We start from the raw sequence: 18,096 nt of genomic DNA, 5'->3' as shown, positions 1-18,096 counted from the left end.
TCTGCTTGTGGCTTCTTCGCATGTGTGGAATGTGAGAGTCCAAGCAAGGGGAGGGCTGGGGGAAGCGAGAAGGGCGACAGCACCAGAGATAAGGACGAGGCTGAAAACTTAACGTGGAAATAACTTGTTAAATGTCTAAATGGAAATTATAGAACAAAGTGCATTTTATTCACAACACATTTATTCGTGAAATTAATTACAAATGTATTGTAGTTAAATGTAAATCATAAAACAAATGTCAGCTTCTGTGATATAAAAAAATGCAATGAATACATTGAATTACACAAGTTGAATCTAGTTTCCAGTTCTTCCTATCGCCTTTTCTGCATACAACCTGCCAATGACGACTACCAGCTCAATTGGGGACCACAATTTTATTGACATGTCACACGGTGAATAACATTTAAAGACAATATTTCTGTCTGATGCATCAATGCATGTACATTTTACATGGTTTTGAATAATGGGATAGGCAACAGCTTGTTAAATGTAGCATAACTTGCATCATGTTTAATTGGGCATATATTTTCAACTATTTAATCACTATTTGAAGAAAAAGTTTGTGTTGGCAACCAAATACTTAATGCTTGCCTTTTAATAATTATGGTCAGGAACCATCTCAACTGAAACAAAACTAGTTCATTCCTGCATGAAATACAGTGTTTCTAACACTCATAAATGGTAAGGCTTTTCGAGGTTAACTCACAGGAAGACTTAGGCTTGTAGTCTCTGAGCAATTATGACAACTTTAGAGTAACACTTTTTGTCAGTAACACTTAAGATGGTAGCCGGTGAGTGTTTTCTTTAGTGATAGTTTTCAACCGTACATTCCAGGCAGTTGGGTGCTCAGGGGGAGGTCTCTGAAGCACCCTTCTGCCGTCTACTACACGTCACAGTGCGGGTGCTCCGCTGGCATTAGTGCGCTCTGGAGAAGCTTCTGGTAGAACGGGGAGAAGACCAACTTGTTGAAGTTGACCAGGCGACTGAAGCGGACCGTGAGCTCACTCAGCTCCTTGCCCACTGGAGCCAGCCCGCCGGGCAGGGGGGGCGGGGTCTGGTGCTGAGTGGACTCTAGGGAGGCCAGCATGTAGCTCTGGATGCGCGACTCTGCGTGCAAGGAGAGAAAAGCATCGCTGCTGTGGTTGAAGACTCCACAAACTCAACATGTATGTCACCCAATTACCTACACGGTAACAGTGTACGGTGTTAGCTTCAGTAGAAGGGTAAAATAACGTTTTGAGCGACAGTACTTACCCATCACCTTACGGACGGTGTTGTCTGGGCGGGCAGTGGCCAGGATCTGTCCCTTGAGAATGTCCTGGCGCTCAGGGGAGTAGGGACCATGGCCGTGCTCGCTCAGACACTGACTCAGCTCCACACACAGCTTCTCCCCAATGGAGGCCAAGGTCTCCTCCAAAATAAAAGACCTTGCAACAGAAAGTACAAAACATCACACGCTTATGTATTCAACTGCATCCATGGAGATGGGGAGACCATGTACACTTACTATCATGCGTCATTATTTTTTAACAAAAAAAAGGTCTGATTTTTAAAAAGGGCGAGCCAAAAGGAAGCGTGTTTCCGGACTAACTACAGTGTATGGACTTTGGTGTTCTACAAGCTAATTGAACACGTAATTAAACGCAATTAAAGACCTGCTACAAATCCGACCAAGTCATATCCACCCATGAACAGTGCTATATGATAAATGTGTCCAGCTGTGATTGCAAAGAATCACAGTTATGTTTTATTAATGAGTTGCCCGTTGTCATTGTTAGTCAAATGTTGGGGTGGTAATTAATAACGTTGATGGTTAAGATGGTCATCCTCCTGTCGAAATGCATTTTTGGATCTGGGAAACTGGTCTGCTATGCAGAATGCTAGTCTGGAGATTCAGACGGCCCCATGTAATCTGTGGTTACCCACTTCTTTTTTAGCATGTGTATAAGCAGAACATGGTTTCCTGTTTGCAGTGTGCGCTCACGGTGTGTGCATGTCCATGATGATGGCGCTGAGGGTGGTCTTCAGTTTGTCCATGAGGCCGGGCAGGCCGGAGATGGCGTCTCCTGTGGTGGTGTACACGATGAGCAGCAGGGAGGAGAGCAGCACCAGCCTTTCCGCCTCCTGCTGCATATCCACGAAGCGAGCCTGGTCCAGTATCAGGGTCTGGAGGCCGCACCAGATGGGAGGGAGACGTCGACGGTGGTCATGTAACAGTTTGTGTTTTCCTATCATTTTGTCCTGAGGGGTGCATTGATGCAGGGCTGATAGGAAGGGAAATTATCTGTGCCTGAAATGATCCAATTCATTCAAAGACACCATAGAGAATTGCCTTTCTTGACAACAATAAAAGGAGCGGTATGTAGCCGATGCAACAATACGTTTTTATTGCATAAAAGTGTAAAGTTCTACTCAAAGTGGTGTGCAAAACGTTTTCAGTCCCATTCAGACCATCCTCAGTGCAAACATACAAAGTTAAAAGACTTCCTTATATAGACTACGCCTAGTTGGTGGCAGACATGTCAATCAAAAGGCCAGGTAGGCTGACGTGTTGACTAGACATTTTAAAAAGGCACCGCTCACCTATTTCCACTTTTCTTGACAACATACATGGCCGAGCTCAAGCCTGAATTCAGGCACCACGCCTGAACTCTATCAGGCCTGTTGATGTCCTAGAACACCTGATGCAAAGCGTGTTAATATAATTAAAGAGAGTGAGGTGGGGCGAAGTTAACCAATGAACTAACTGGAAGGCCATGTTGTAATATTTCTTTGGACATGGTATAGGGTAACACAAAGAGTGCCTTTATTTTCCTCTTTTGTGGCAAACTCAATACAGCTACCGCATGGCCTGTATTAAAAGAGAATGGTGGTACAAGACGCGCGTACTAACCTCTGGGAAGGTATCTGAGGAATGGTCCCACTTGAGAAGCCGTAAGAAGGCGTGGTTATGGACACTGTGAGGCGGCAGTGAAGTAGTGGACAGTGCTGCAGCCGAGGCACTGGCACCGTCCTCTCGCAGATCTTCTGCTGCGTCTCGAAGCCACTTCTCAGTGAAGTCCAGGGCATCTGGAAGTAAAGTCGAAGTAAATCATTAGAACACGCACAACCAAGCGTATTTTTATTTTTTGAAACCTGACGAAACCTAGCCTCTCCTCACTAGGTTGTTTCTCCAGAAACTCCGTGAACTTTTGTCTCTCGTACTCTGCAGACTGCTGCATCAAGTGGGGTTTGAGGGTAGTAAGGGTAAAGTTCACCATGTCCATTTTCATTAGGTCCAGAGCGTTAACGATTGCTCTAGGAGTGAGGTAGAAGAAAGAGTTGGTTAGCAAGATGAGCACTAGACCGAAACAGGATATCAGAGAATGCTATCTTGTTATGTTATCATAGTACGATTTTTTTTTTTTTTTTTTTTAAAAAGGCACTGTCGGTAAGATTTGGGGAGTTGTAAAAAGAGAGCAGAAATGGGAAAGATAGAAAGAGTTCATCCCTACATTTTTGACTGACAGGCAAGAGGGATTCAGACAGAAATGGTCCGGGAGCGGTCTGCAATTTTAATCGGTTCACATGAAGGTAGGGGTAGTCAACTCATGTAATATATTCTCAGCTAATTTCCCTAAATAGCTGACTGATGGCTTTTGATATCTAACTTATTACACCCCAATTATAGCTCTTTCATATTACAGCACCGTTAACGTCAGCTTTTAACATCCACCAGCTTACACGGAAAGTCAAACACACATTTCAGGTAAAATGGACAAATATACACGTTTAACTTCCTTACTAGATTCACAAAGTGACTGTACCTGTCTGGGTGATTAAACCATGTCTCTCCTGGCATCACTTAAATGTCTGTTAGCAATATCATTTGTCAAAACTACTTTGTTAACCCGATTCTGGAGAAGAGCCTTTAGTCTGAACTGATGGAAAACAAAGCAGTGAACTGCAATACAAGTTCTATACACAGCATTGTCTTATCACAAAGACCAAAGGCAAGACAAGTGTTACCGCTATACTTTATGTTTGTGATTGGGCTCACACTATATGCTCTAATGCAGAATCGGCACAACAAACAAATATATTGGAAAACACATGGTGAAGCAAGGAGAGCTTACGATGGCTTAATCACCCGGACTGGCACTGTCCTTTAGCGGATCACAATTAATGCTCTCAAGTCTTGACTTGAACTGCAGAAAAAAAAAAAAGGATGATGAGGTACCCCAAGCTCCCTCGTCTTTGCCGTCGTCTTTGGTTCACTTACTTAAGCAGAGGCACCAATTCAGTTGCATCGTGCAGCTTCCTGATTTCCCCATCTCTGCAGGGGGCACACAGCGACCCCATGGTCCCCACTATGAACTTAGCCAGCCGACCCATGTCCAGGGCCCCGTTCTCAGCCTGCTGCTGGATGAGGGGGAGGTCCAGAACCTCCTCGATGCTGGAGCGCAGCCGGTCATGGCTGGGCATCAAGAAGGACAGCAGGGCCTGGGTGGGGTTACAATCGTTGTTATCTGTCAATATTATCTGGATTATACAATACCATTCGGACATCGTTATAGACAGCGTTATAGTGATACCAAGTGTAATAGTCTAATAATAGTCTAAATGAATTACAATGGAACAAAGATTGTCTTAAATGTCCATGTGTATTTCTTTTTATATTCTAATAAACTTTCTATCATAAGATCGATCCATAGTACATCCTTGAAGGTTTGTCAGACTGAAGAGAATACAGCTTGCTTTTGTTTCGCACCTCTTTGATGTCAGATAGCATCTTGATAGCATTACTGTACGATGGGGGATCTTCATTCAACTGAGACTCCAAGTAGTCCCAGAAAGCTTGGTGCATTATCTCCTTCACCCTCCGCTCAAAACTACACAAGGAGGACAGAAATCACAATAGTCTATAAGGAATACATTATGCAGTTAATCAAGGCAAGACTTTAATATGTTTGCACATTTTCACAAACACACATTCAGTAAATCGACCTTACCTTCCCTCGGGAAGTTCTACAGGTTTCATCACAAATTCTTTGTTCACCACCATCTCGTGTGCTAGAGCCATGTTGGAGATTCCCTTGGCCGTCTCCATCAACTCCCCTACTGAGACGAACCTGGGCGGGCTGGCTGGAGAGCAGAGAGGAGAAAAATGTATCAAAACCAAATCTAAACGGAGAAACCACCAGATAATACAATTTGAAAACTTCATTTAAGTTCATCCTCATGCAAACATTCTGCTTGATCGAAGAAGTCCTATAAGAAAATCATTTGTTTATCATTTCAAAAATTCTATGCCAGAACTCACCTTGTGGCGTGTTCCCTCTTCGTGGACTGGGAATATTCACCCCTGCTCTCCCTCTTCCCGTTTCCTCCGAAGGGTCCGGTGTCCTCTTCTCCCTCGAATCATCGTTTCCCTCCTGTCCCGGTTGGTCCAAGTCCTTCGGCATGGTTCAGATTGAGATGTAACCGCCTGGGGTAATCATTTATTTAGAAGGCAGAGCCGGCGCATAAATCAAATGATGTAAGCTACTCTGTAAACAAGGCCATAACTTTAGCTTGAATGTGGTTACAATAATACTGTTTATAACGGGGACTCCGATATTATTAAACAGTCCGGTTTGGTTTTGGAAAGCAGTTCAAATCAAGAGTACAGAGCAGTTTGGTCCCAATCCTCAGGATGACATCACAACAACAGACCATTACGGGGTGTATGGCAGCCACCATTATTGCGCACTTATTTGAACCAACCTCGTTTTCCTCCCCCTTGTTGTGATACAAGAGTTGGCGTGTTCTCAAATGACCCACTGTTGTATTGGACTGAACAGCAGTAGGCTTCACTGGTTAATAAAACTAATACTTGCGCAATGCGATTGCCCGATATCAATGCCGGACTCCAAGTTGAAGATAAATTAGTTCATATTGTCATCATCTGGTCAAATTCCGTTCCAATCAGGTCAGGTATGCTCTGTATTTAGTTAGTCATTACGCTGAACCGCTACGAGAAACGCATTGGTTGAGTTGACAGTCGATGGCCCTTCCGGTAAGGATGAGGCACGAATGACGTCAGTGCCAAGCCCTTCCTTTTCACATCTAGTAATCGAGGTTTTTAATACTCCTGGTGGCTCAAATAAAATAAGTTATTACAGCATAAAAATTAGCTGAACAATTATTAGATTTTATTTATTGCTCATTTGATTTCAAATACATATGGCATAGGCAAAAAAAAAAAAACTCTTCCATAAATTTTCCAACACAAACCTAAATGTATTGAAACCTTTCCACAACTCTAGCAAAGTTTGATAGTTTGATTAGATAGCGACAGCATTCACATATCACAGCATGCTAAGGGCAGAATCACCAAAATACTGATCAAACACCTCAGGGTGAGACTGGTAAAACTGCCTGAGCAATCGCCTCTTCTTTCGGTCTGAAATCTTGGGGTCCAGATGTATGTTGCTTAGCAAAGCCCTCAGCTCCCCTTGGGTGTCATCTCTAACGTGCGCACTGTCCCGGAAATCCTGCTGACAGAAGGTGGAACCTGGGGTGACAAACAAAAAAGTAAATGACATGGCATTTACAGGATTATCTGTAGCATTCTCATGTGCTACACAAAGACATTAATTACCCGTGACATCCGGATGGTTCATGTGCACAAGGCTTGCCAGTTTGTCGCTCACTGCCTTGTGCAGGGCCCCTGGTATCTGATGTGGATATAAAAAAAGAGAAACAACTAAATGATCAAAATCTTTATCAACACTCAATTTACTTGATCATTTCAAATTGATTACTACAATCAGATTTTAGTTTCAGGAGATACATTATTACTTTCTGGAATCCGTTTAGACACCAAGTCATTATAGTACAAGTGGCATAAAAATACATTTTGGCCTGGAGTTTGGCCAGGATATTTGGGTTGAATGGAAAAGTCTAGGTTTAGTATACCTTTAGATGGATCCAAAGGATTCCAAATGAACATTTAACTCATCTCACAAATCAGATTCATAGCTAAAGTCTGACAGCAGACAATATAAATCAGTGTTTCACTTTCTTTTGCCTCATATTTGTTTTGACCCATTATGTTGCTGCTAGAGGCGGGGATTTAAGCCTGCACACAAATACGGCCAGCAGCAGTAAAATGCTAAACAAAAGAGTCTGTAAAGGATTCAAACATCAAAGTGTAGATGGCGACTGTGGAAATACACCCACAACGGAGCAATGCATAACTCCAGCCCTTTAAGGATCTATTTTCCTGCTCAGGCTTGGCGCAGTCCCTCCTCAAAGCTCTGCTGTGGCATAGCAAGACTGCTAGATCCGAGATGAATACTTAACTAACCCTGAAGATGTCCTGTGTGTTGCCGAGCATGAAGGCCACCATGAGCTCCTCCTGCTCCTTGGATAGAGTCTTACTGTGGAGGAGGGCACTGGAGAAGGACCTCCTCACTGCCAGGCGGTTTTCCATCTACACATGCACCAGAATATCAGACCATCAAACATCGGCGACTTTTTATAACATTTAGGTCTGCATGACCTGTGTAGAACAGGACAAAAACAAAAACTAGATTTTGCATAATTTTAATAGTCTTTTGTGAGACTAAGATGCAGCGATCCTTAGAGACTTTTGCCAAGAGAATGCACAAAGACTGGTGCTGGGGTCTCACCTCCTTGTCTAGTCTTATCCCCTGTGGGTCAGCAGCTAGGGACATGAAGGTCAGCAGCCTGCGTAGCTCCTCTCTGCGGCTAGTGGGAAGTAACTTGAGGCACAGTTGTAAAGCCTCCAGTGCCTTGTCCAGCTTGGCATTGACTAGGCGAGTGAGAATGGTGAGAATCAGCAAGGAAGGGGGGAAGTAGTCGAGGAATGGGGGGGGGGGGGGGGGGGGGGGGGAGTTGTGGACTTTAGTTGAGTGTACAGTTCTCATTGGCTCACTTTAACCTCTTTCAGTTCCTGTACCCGCTAGTTTGACTACATTTAAAATCCCTTAATCTTACATACAGATTTGGAAAAATGTAAAGACACAAACGATGCACTTTGACAGTTTTAGTGTTCTATGAGCAACGGTCGTAGACGACTTTTACACCAATTGAAGATGCCTAATGGCTCTTGTTATTCCCCTCAACAAGAAGTGAATAGTTATCTGTCCCAGGTCTCACCCAGCAGGTCAATGATGGCTGCATAAACATTTGTCAAGTGCCCCGGCAACAGGGGAAGGGTGTCTGTAAGGCTGTAGTGTTTGACCAGGATCCCATGGACAAGTAGCTGACACTGGCTCAAGCCACCTGGGGAGAACACACAACGGTCATCACACCTTCATCAACACTCTGCAGTACTGTTTTTATTTAATGTAGCTCTTGTCGTTTCGACCACAAACTGAATGGAAACAAGCAAAGAACGGAATGTGCCGTTTCAATAGCTGCTGGATGAAAAATAACAAAATAAATATCAATACCTGAATGGTTGGTTCAGGGACACTTGCCTTCTTCTGGAGCGATGCGGTCCACCACCATGTAGTCCTGACTGTCTTCTTCCTGTCGGAAGTAGCTGGGGATCGCTCTGCTCAGTTCCATGACCGCCTTGTCGGGGAGCATTTCCAGACAACCCAAAGCCGCACCAAGCCACTCGTCCTCACTAAGAGAGTCAATACACACACCTTCAGAGAATCCATTTGTCTTTAGTTCCTTAATGTAACTTCATTACAGAAATAAAACTAAAATGAGCATAAGTAGATTGAGCTAAAACTAAACAAAAAAAATCTAAGTGCAGTTCAGAAGACGACCCAAATGTACTTGAATTCTTTGAAGGCCTGGAGGATCTGTCGGTCTAGGTTCCGGTCGCTGTAGATGAGATCTGGGTTGCCGTGAGCCAGTGGAGCCGGTGCAGTAAAGTGGGAATCTTGGTTCAGGTTGCACTGGAGCACCCCGTCCAGCAGGGGGAGGTCTACCAGCTTAAGCAGCCGTATGGTGGTCTGCTCCTGCCACACTTCATTCACCACTGCAGAGGCAGAGGCCCGAATTAAGAAAGAAAAAAGGGTTTAAAATAGCCATCATGTATTACAGGAACAAAATACTGAAAACTTCACTTTCCCTACCAGCAGACTGGCTGTGAAACAAAACAGGAATTTCCACATTATGTGGTCTCCAAATCCTTTGCAAGGCCGACACATCAAAATAGTTTGTTGTACATCACTAGGCATACCCAAAGATAAAGGTGTGCAGCTTACATGTTTGTGGTAACACTGTGTCAGTCTGTAGTCTACTGGGACTCAAACTCAGTTGGTCAGTCTCAATTACAGCCTGGAATCTGTTGGCATCGGGGGGAGTCTCTGGGGGTTTTGTGTCCCCTGGCAACTTCAGTGATTCCTGCCTACAAACAAAAAAACAAGATGGATACGTTTATGTGTAACTTACGAAAATAATACCAGCTCTAATGAACAGACAAACTAGGTTATTTTCAGAAGCACTGAACCTACGCAATATTTATATTTGAAGTGCACGTCCATTTGGCTTTCAAGTTAACAATACAAAAAAATCTAACAATTTTAAGAGACCCTACCCGTCGGATGCATCAGTGCAGAAATACTTCTGGACACCATGGCTGAGGACGCCCCTGTCCAATTCATCAACCGAGGGAGTATGCGGGAGGAACCTGGAGCATATTGGAGTTATTTTGTATTCCAACTAGCAGGAGGACTTCTGCCATCCCGGTAGGAAAGTAGAAAATGTAACGGAGACAAGCCTGATCACCAAAACACTATTATTCTTCTTCCAGAAAATGCTATTGCAATATCCGCACACAAAGCCTTTTTGAACCACCGATAGTTTGTTAGGCAATGACTCACTTGTAGAGAGCATTGCTGCAGTCGTTGAACCTATCCAGGTTCTTGTCTTTCCCAAAGACTTTGGTCCCCACAGCCTCAAACACATGGCAGTCCAGCAGAGCCTGGCAGACCACCACTACCTTTTCCCTGGACACGCTGGCACCTGTAGCGATGCCCAGTAGAGAGAATACTAGAAAGCAGACCTAGGTTTGAACTGAAAATAATATATGTAGATTCTGCTCTGGAAAACTACAGCATTCCTACTACACATGGAAATCCTGTGCGCACCATGTTTTACTGATGTATCTGAGTATTGTAACATAAGCTCATTGTTTTGTATGTAGTTGGGAACATTTGTAAAACATGGGCAGAACACACACCTTCCAGACGTTTGACATGGGACAGGTGGTCTGCCACGACGTCCACAGCGTCAGACCCCAAGAAACAGTCGCCATGGGACTTAATATAGACTCGACGACGCTTCACCTTTACTGATGCCTTGAGATGAGCTATAAGTCCACTCCAAGAGGACAAAGACTGGTAGTTCCTACAAATCCCGCCCTGAGCTGAAAGGATATAAAAGAATCCCACTTTAACTTCATTTACATAGACTCAAGAAATGCAGTCAACCACGATTATCCTGCCTGTGTACTTGCTGTCAGCTTTAAATCTTCAAAATTAGCGTATAGGCTAATGAAGACGCCACTTTAAATTAAAAATGATCATATGGTCTGTTCATGGATCATGTGTACACATGGCAATGATTTTCAGTTAAGATACAGTCTTACCCGGGGGGCGCACATAGAGTTTTTCTGCAAGATTTAGAGCTGCAAGTCTCTCCTTGATTGTGGCCATGTTTCGCCTACGTCAAAGCAATTAGCTAGTTGATCACACCCAGCTTTTATATATCATATTCATCAAGATAGACGTGTGCTTACACACCGCTAGATGGCGCCAATCAGCAAAGAACGTGTTTCTTCTTCGAGTAGCCGTGAAACAAGAACGCTCTGACTGACCCCCTCGCTCTCATTACACATCAATGGGTCTTGCTCATAGACCGTATACAAAGTCATGCCACAAAGGGCTGGACTACTGTTATTTATTCGTCATGGTCAATATTAAAAACCTAGTCTGAATGTTGTTCCAATGTGTTCTGCACTCCAGTGTCCCCCGTCGCGCGTGCAGCATATTACAGTATTTGAGATTGAGAAAGTTGGAAACGAAAACATTTATGAAACGTGTCGCCGTTCTTTTCCAGTAATAAAATAGAAATATAATTCAAGTAATATAACGGCACAAATTATAACCATTCATCGGTGTCTTCCATGATATAACACCTTTGAGTGTTACAAAGGGATGATACACTACTAAGCTAATTAGAGATCCGTTACAATTCATAGTTCACTATTTGACTTTCGACGAACACAAAGGTTACCTAACTGGTTGGAAGCATTTGGCAAGTATGGTTTTTGTCTTCTTGAATATAAATTCCTATCTTGTACATAAACGCTATTAAAAATGAAACTCAATTCGATTCTGAATGACAAGCTAGCAGGCTATAACATATAGCCCTATAACACATTTAATCAATAGCTCTCATTTAAAATGTCAATGGTTCAGAAGAAAGTGGTTTATATCTGCTCAACTGGATCGTAGGAGATGTAAATAAAACGGACACACTCCTCACTCACACACACACAAACACACACACACACACACACACACACACACACATGCATGCGCCAAACGTGCATAAACTTGCTGTAAAGATGGACGAACACACATTCACATATCTCCTCCCCTCTGCGCCTGGGGCCGCACTGTCCTTTTACAATAGTGTCAAAATCTAGCAGGGATCATTGAATCCCCCCCTCCGTGATTGATGTCAACACAAGTTAAATGGGAGAATAAGCTCCATTCTATTAAGAGATCATTGGCTAGTGGAGACCCCCCCTTTACCAGTCAATCACAATGTGTGTGTTTTTTTCTGTGTGTATTCAAGCAGGCCAGGGTTGTATGTCAGTCAGTTGGTTGAGATGGGACCGCCTAGATAGTAACAGGCACAAACATAGCACCCACAGGTCAAACCAAATAACTTATATAATTTGAAAAGCAATGGGCAGAAAAATTTGTCAGAGGAGTGTTATTGTTATGACCCCTATTAGTGTCAAGGGCAGGTTCATTCGAACTTAAGATGGCTTTGGCATCAAACTAAGAAGAACCCCAACCTAATGGTCATTTCAAAGCCATTAAGTGGAATTGCAGCAACTGGGAAACATTACAGGGTTTTAATGTAATAGCCTATTATTTCTGATGAAATATTATTGTGTTAGAAATTACAGGTGAGGAACTAATTATGTGCATGGAAGGTGGAAAGCGGAACATTAGTGCTTATTAAACAGCCCATTCTATTAACCTTTTCTGACATAATTACTTTGCTGTCTTGATTAACAGGGGGGGGTCGAGGCCCACCAGGACGTTTGGTCAACCGATAAACACCTCCATGGATCTCACCGAGGGTCACCCTCCCCACACCACTGTAAGTTTGTTACGCAGACCTTGAAAAGTAGAAAGAGAGTCATACTGTGTTATCATATCATTTTCCTATGTGATGTTTTTTGGTTCATTGACATTTGTTTGCATTGTTTGACTGGTTAACCGTGACCAATGTGAGTATTTTTTATGTGGTTTGTATGGTTTGGAACCTGACCAGCTGTTTTGCTCAAGTCGTCAGTCTCTGGCTTACCTTTACGTGTACTTCTCTAAATGGTTTGGATTGAACTGCGTTAGGACATAGTCAGCCGAATTAGATGAATGACTCTTTTCCCTCCATAGATAAGACAAGAGAACTTGGAGCAGGAACTGTCTGTCTCCTACGTCCCTTGTCAAGTGGAAAGTGGAGGAGCCTTCTCTCTTCAAGTGCTGGAGTTTAAAACCTGCCTTCTCGAGGCGGTCGAGGAGCTGCAGATTCGAAGGGTAGGATAAAATGTCCTTGGCAGTATTTGAAATGGTTTTGGGGAGCCACAAAAGGCCTATATTTTCAAGTAATCAATATTGTCAAGTCATCAAACCAATACAATTAATAATAATGATAATAATATGTTGCAACTCTGATTATCAGAAATGTCAGTTTTTACACTGCATCATATCATGATGATGATCACCTTGATACTTAAAAGTGTGCAACACATTCGGCAAAGCCTTTGGAGACAAAGGGTTATTTCCATGCTGCAAGAGAGAACAAGGTGGGGGCCAATCGCAGCACGTGAAGGCCCCTGTCCCGGTGATAAGAGCCGGCTGGAATAGAAGCACATTGTATTATGATCGGGGTCACACATGCAGTTTGGGCTCAGACCAAAAAATACATGCTGAAAAAAAAAAGACCAAAAAACAACAAATGAGTTTTTACCCTACAGCAAACACATTCAGCCTATCTCCCCCCAGCAGCTTGTACTAAAAGTGTAGAGGGGCAAAAGTAACCATATGTCGCCATTCTCCTTTTTATTGTTATGGCCGTGTTTCCTATTGCACGTATACAACATTAAAACCCTACTCCGACAGGACCGCATTAAGTCAGCGTGAGCCTCCTCAGGCGTTGCGATTATCAGAAGCAGCAGTTTGTAGTTGAGTCCTTCTAGGGGGGAGAGGTTGGCAGGCAAAAGGATGTCCCGGACATTCCCCAGCAGGTCAAATTCCAGCGTGTTTGTTGTTCCTTTTTTATATTCTGATATGGGTGGGACCCTTTCATTTTAGTGGTAACTGTTTCTGGGCTTTGGTAGAAATAATAATGTGAGAAAATACACGTTTCCAACTGTAAACATTATACGAAGCAATACTTTATTATAGATTTATAATGTCTACCTAACAAATTAATAAAAATCTTAAAGACATCCATTCATAAAAAAGGTTTTTCAGATATTTAATAGAATGTCTGGTACAAATGTATTTTTTTCCTCTGTTATGAATTTACAAACAGTGTGTTTAAATACTATAGCAAGCATCAACATGCTGTCCCTACAGGAAAACAGTTCTTTCCCGTTTGATTCGTATTGTTATTTTTATCGGCCTATATGCGACCAAAATATGCACACGGACACGCACACATGCTAATTGGAATAATAATTAAATCCAACAGCTTTAAAAATAAAAAATGCTTCATCACTTCGTCCTTTCCGAGTAATCAGAACTTATAAAATAAACTCAACGTGCTTACCAGCTCCCACGTACACATAAAAAGTCCCATGGATATAGAAAGCAATTGACTTTTACATCCCTTGGTCATAGGAAGAGGGAGGATAGGGATGGCCCACAACAAATATCCCCTCCCTTTTAATGGTCCCATTCATCTGGCTGCCTCTAGAAAATATGAAGAGGCAGGAACTAGTGAAACTATCCACAAAGCCCAGTACCAACTACATATGGGTTTTCATTTGGGACTCATTATTGAGTGGTCACCTCTGCATCCCACTGATGGGTAGGAGTACACCAGGCTATGTTTCGGTTATGGATGGGTCCACTCATCTTTCTGGGTCTTTCTGGGTCTGTGTTAGGATGCAGAGATCCGCTTTGGACAACAGATCAATAAGCTGGTTCTGGAGAAGCAGGAGCTTGAGTGGCAGAAGGTAGGGCTAGCGGTAGTCTAGGTTGATCAGCATACTCAGGTTTCACACTTAAACGATGTAATGAAATGTAAAATAAACTGGTCATAAACCCCTTCAGCTTTTGTAGTTATTCAGTGTGCTCTTGTTTGGTAGGAAGCTTTACAACATCAGCTTGAAACGATGATGCAGCAGCAGACAGACGCCCTTGCCAGTGTTAAAAAACAGGTTGGCCTGAACTTTGTTTATCCAAACCAAACATACCTTTTACATTTTGGGAATGGGGAATAACCTTGTGAATCCCGTGTTGCCCTCTGCTTAAGTTTCAGGGGAAAATGAAACTCATTGAGGAGGAAAAGGTATAAATACATTTGAAATTAATCAATCATATCTTACACAGCATTTAATTGTATTTGGGTATTTCAGTCAGCTACAATTAACATTTAGAGATCTAGTTGTATAATCGTATTTCCCTTTATGTTATGTATTATGCCAATGCTACCCATACTAATGTCTTGTTGTAGGGAATACACCAACTTAACACCCAGTCAAAAGACAATGCCATCAAGGGCTTGAAAGAGGAGCTGAAGGCGCTCCAGGTACTGTTAACTCAAGGACAGTTGAACACGCACACACGTTGTGCCCTTTAAGGACAAATTCTGCTAGTCTCTGCTGCTTGGTCCCCTATGTGTTTTGGCCTGGTCTTTGTCCACAATGACGTATATTTTAATTTGCTTTTTTAAATAAGGGTATCTTGATCATCTTTACAAAATGAGAAAAAAAAGGGGCCGCTCTTGTAGTAGATATGCTGCCAGTCCACCTTGCAGCTTACGAGCAGCTCTGCCCCTAGAGCCAAGGTCCTGCTGGGAGTCATAGGGTCGGCCCGCCACCGTCTCAGGCTGCGGGCCTCACGGTGTCAGTCTGTCGGCGTTGCAGCGCTGATATACTGCCATACGCACGCTCCAATGCACTTTAACAGCCCAGCTGCCTTATTGAGACAATAGAGCAGGGCTTTGATATCCTATCTGGGAGAGCCTCACGGCGGTGTTTGGTTAAATTAAGAACTGATTGTGTTCATTGTCATGACACGCTCCGGTGGATTGCCTTACGTTAAGGCTTTTAATTCTCTTTACCATTAAGTGGCCGGCCATTAAAGCCATTTAATTGCTGTCTACTTCAAGATATACAAGATTGCTTTACAATGTGCATGTGTACTCAACGTATAATAGTGCAATCTTAATATTGTCATTGATTATTTATCTCAAACAGTTTTCTGAAATTATCTAGCTTTGAGGTTGTATATTCATATATGAAGCTCACATTACGGTCAAATCTCCCTAATTTACTCTTTTATAAGGTTTTGATATCTTCAGTCAGTTTAAATACAGTTGTACAGTTGTATAGGATCTCTGTCTCCAAACATCGATATACAACGTGTTGAATAGATTTGACATCATCAATAGATCCAATTAGGATATTTAAATATCATCCTTTAAATTCAAAGGTTTGGTTCTGCATACGTCGTTTTTTTAACATCAGTGGCCTCTGTTGTTAATGGTTGCAAAAACAGTAATCAATGGATGTGTAGTCTCAGAATGGACGAATTAAACACGTTTCATATTTTGGACTTGGCCTGCCCACCCTCCAGGTTTCACTGTGATGCTGGGGTCAAACAATAAGGTAACTTTGTTTTACTGCTGTTTTACAGCTGTCCTCGTACAGTTTTGAGAAGAAATCAAGCGAGCTGGTAAGGGAAGGATTTTCTAATTATACAAATTGTTGACAGAGGGCAGGTGGGAGTGAAAGAATGAAAGGGAGGGGGTTGAGGGCAGGAGGGGGGGGAGGCAGCTCATCAGGAGTTACACAAAGGGGAGTGTGCGACACTTGAGCTGCCAGCGCAACAGGGGAAATATCTCTATTAAAATATTTTATAACTGGGCCTTGCTCGGTTTACCCTTCCCTTCAAGTGCGGAAGTGGGAGTCAGAAGGAGATGGCCCAAAGGTGAGCGCGGGAGTCGGGGACGATGGTGAAAAAGAGTTATTAGTGAAACGAGACAGAGAGAGAGAGATAGAGGAAGAGAGAGTGAGGGAGAGAGAAAGAGAGAAAATAAAAGTACAGTTGATACAAGCCCAGGAACAACATAATGGCAGTTTGAGGGGCGATCAAGTGTGTTGAGGCGTGGGCTGAGTAAGTGGGGTCTCACTCACTGAAGCTGTTTTCACTACGGCTGTGTGCTACCGCCCGCCTCCTCCCTTTTCCGTGTGCTTCAAAGGAAAATTGGTAAGATTACGAGCCGGTTTATTGAACAAACTACAAAGAAAGTTTCTTTTGGAGCTTGGTTTCCCCCTTTAAAGAACCAATCTGGCTCAGTTGCAACAGAGTAAGATTATTCTCCCTGTGGGGTTTTTTTCAAGGTCAATTCTACTTGTTGTTCAGAAGCCGACGTGCCATTTATTCATATTGATTGATATCATTATTTGTATGTATTGGTACAAAAGTCATAATTGCAGCCGTCCTAACGACTGACTTGGGGCGTTGGTGTGGTTTTATCCATCATTCCCCTCCGCCAGGAGCAGAAGCTGGCCTTGCAGAGCCGGTCGAAGGACAGCCACCTGAGCCAGCTCAGGGAGGTAGAGAACCGCTTCGGGGTTCTCTCCCGGCTGTGTGCCGCCGTCAAACAGGCCCATGGCAGGCTGGAGCGAGATGGTGGGTCGATAAATGCCTTTAAATCAATCCTAGATCTGTGTGAGGCTATCTTCACGTTTTTACTCGATTATGTATGCAACACTTGTGTGTAGTGTACATGTTGTACACTACGTGTCGGCAGCAGATGGATGAGACATTACCAGGTACGCAAAGACATTTGCAATGATGATACCATGTAATTAAAACACAGATATCCGTCTTCTCTAAACCCTGCTATCTGTATTTATTTAAGTGGAAGGGTTGTCTTTGCTGCTTATTTCAAGAATATGGGTTAAGCTTTGTCACAGTTTGCATCATTTTTTAAACGTCTTTTGGAAGGAAGGTAAAAAAACCAACACATTTTACTAAATGCAATGCACAATACTGACTTCAGTTTACAATAGGCTTATATCTTCTAAAATATAGGATAATTATGATTATATGTATTTGTAAATATTCCTTGTTCAATATATACTTACCAAAAATGATTGTTGGTTGTTTCTAACAGTTGATGAGGCCATGAGAATGAACAAGAAACTAACATCCATAAATGAAAAGCAAGAATCAACTATCAAATCCTTCATGCAGGTGTGTGAGAGAGATCCATCAAGAGATTAGCTTCCACTCATTCTTCAGACATCTAAAAATAACTGATTTGAATGATCTGATTTGTTAAACATAATTTCATAATAATCTCCTTAAAAACACATTTTTGAACGGGTTTTTGTCTTGCCAGGAGTTAGAGGACACAACCAGCAAGCTTATCAAGGTTCAGGTGTCGTCCATGTTCGACCCAAGGAGCAGCCATCTCACAGCCAGAGAGCAGCATGCAGATCGGCTGCAGCAGCGCCTGCTGCTGGTAAACACACGGAAGCACCTCAATGAAGCTGTGTCGTGCAATAATGGAACGGGGGAGTTCTGACACATTTTCTCACATTTGTTTAACATGAATACCGTTGAATGACCAGAACCACCACAGTAACGAAACACACAGTATTACCTT

General features: G+C 42.8%; 3 protein-coding genes across 4 annotated transcripts; 1 reads left to right on the top strand and 2 right to left on the bottom strand.

Annotated features, from left to right (window-relative positions):
* Positions 1–358: 358 nt before the first annotated feature.
* tcp11l1 (t-complex 11, testis-specific-like 1) lies at positions 359–6,015 on the bottom strand. Of its 2 annotated transcripts, none has more exons than XM_079743378.1 (10): positions 5,746–6,015; positions 5,303–5,467; positions 4,992–5,124; positions 4,751–4,871; positions 4,262–4,482; positions 3,161–3,297; positions 2,894–3,069; positions 1,985–2,166; positions 1,255–1,427; positions 359–1,107 (listed from the first exon to the last, which is right to left on the bottom strand). In XM_079743378.1, exons 2-10 carry the CDS (start codon positions 5,442–5,444, stop codon positions 884–886), a joined length of 1,509 nt encoding a protein of 502 aa, XP_079599504.1. In that variant the 5' UTR covers positions 5,445–5,467; positions 5,746–6,015; the 3' UTR covers positions 359–883. The 2 variants fall into 2 exon arrangements, with proteins under 2 accessions (XP_079599504.1, XP_079599505.1); XM_079743379.1 differs by having other exon boundaries at positions 5,303–5,435.
* A 314-nt stretch (positions 6,016–6,329) lies between these two features.
* Positions 6,330–10,664, bottom strand: LOC307080267 (DEP domain-containing protein 7-like; the record flags this gene model as incomplete). Its single annotated transcript, XM_079742911.1, has 12 exons — positions 6,330–6,535; positions 6,623–6,698; positions 7,331–7,456; positions 7,656–7,798; positions 8,146–8,271; positions 8,469–8,620; positions 8,779–8,983; positions 9,213–9,355; positions 9,545–9,637; positions 9,831–9,972; positions 10,190–10,375; positions 10,598–10,664. The coding sequence occupies 12 exons, from the start codon at positions 10,662–10,664 to the stop codon at positions 6,330–6,332; spliced, it is 1,665 nt and encodes a 554-aa protein (XP_079599037.1).
* Positions 10,665–12,312: 1,648 nt separating this feature from the next.
* Positions 12,313–18,015, top strand: ccdc73 (coiled-coil domain containing 73; the record flags this gene model as incomplete). The annotated part of the gene is made up of 7 exons (XM_079742767.1): positions 12,313–12,348; positions 12,645–12,785; positions 14,360–14,431; positions 14,932–15,006; positions 16,979–17,114; positions 17,602–17,681; positions 17,830–18,015. The coding sequence occupies 7 exons, from the start codon at positions 12,313–12,315 to the stop codon at positions 18,013–18,015; spliced, it is 726 nt and encodes a 241-aa protein (XP_079598893.1).
* Positions 18,016–18,096: the final 81 nt, after the last annotated feature.

Source organism: Pollachius pollachius (genome assembly GCF_949987615.1).
Source record: "Pollachius pollachius genome assembly, chromosome: 9".
Taxonomy (NCBI): Eukaryota; Metazoa; Chordata; class Actinopteri; order Gadiformes; family Gadidae; genus Pollachius; species Pollachius pollachius.
This window is presented reverse-complemented; position numbering and strand designations above follow the sequence as displayed.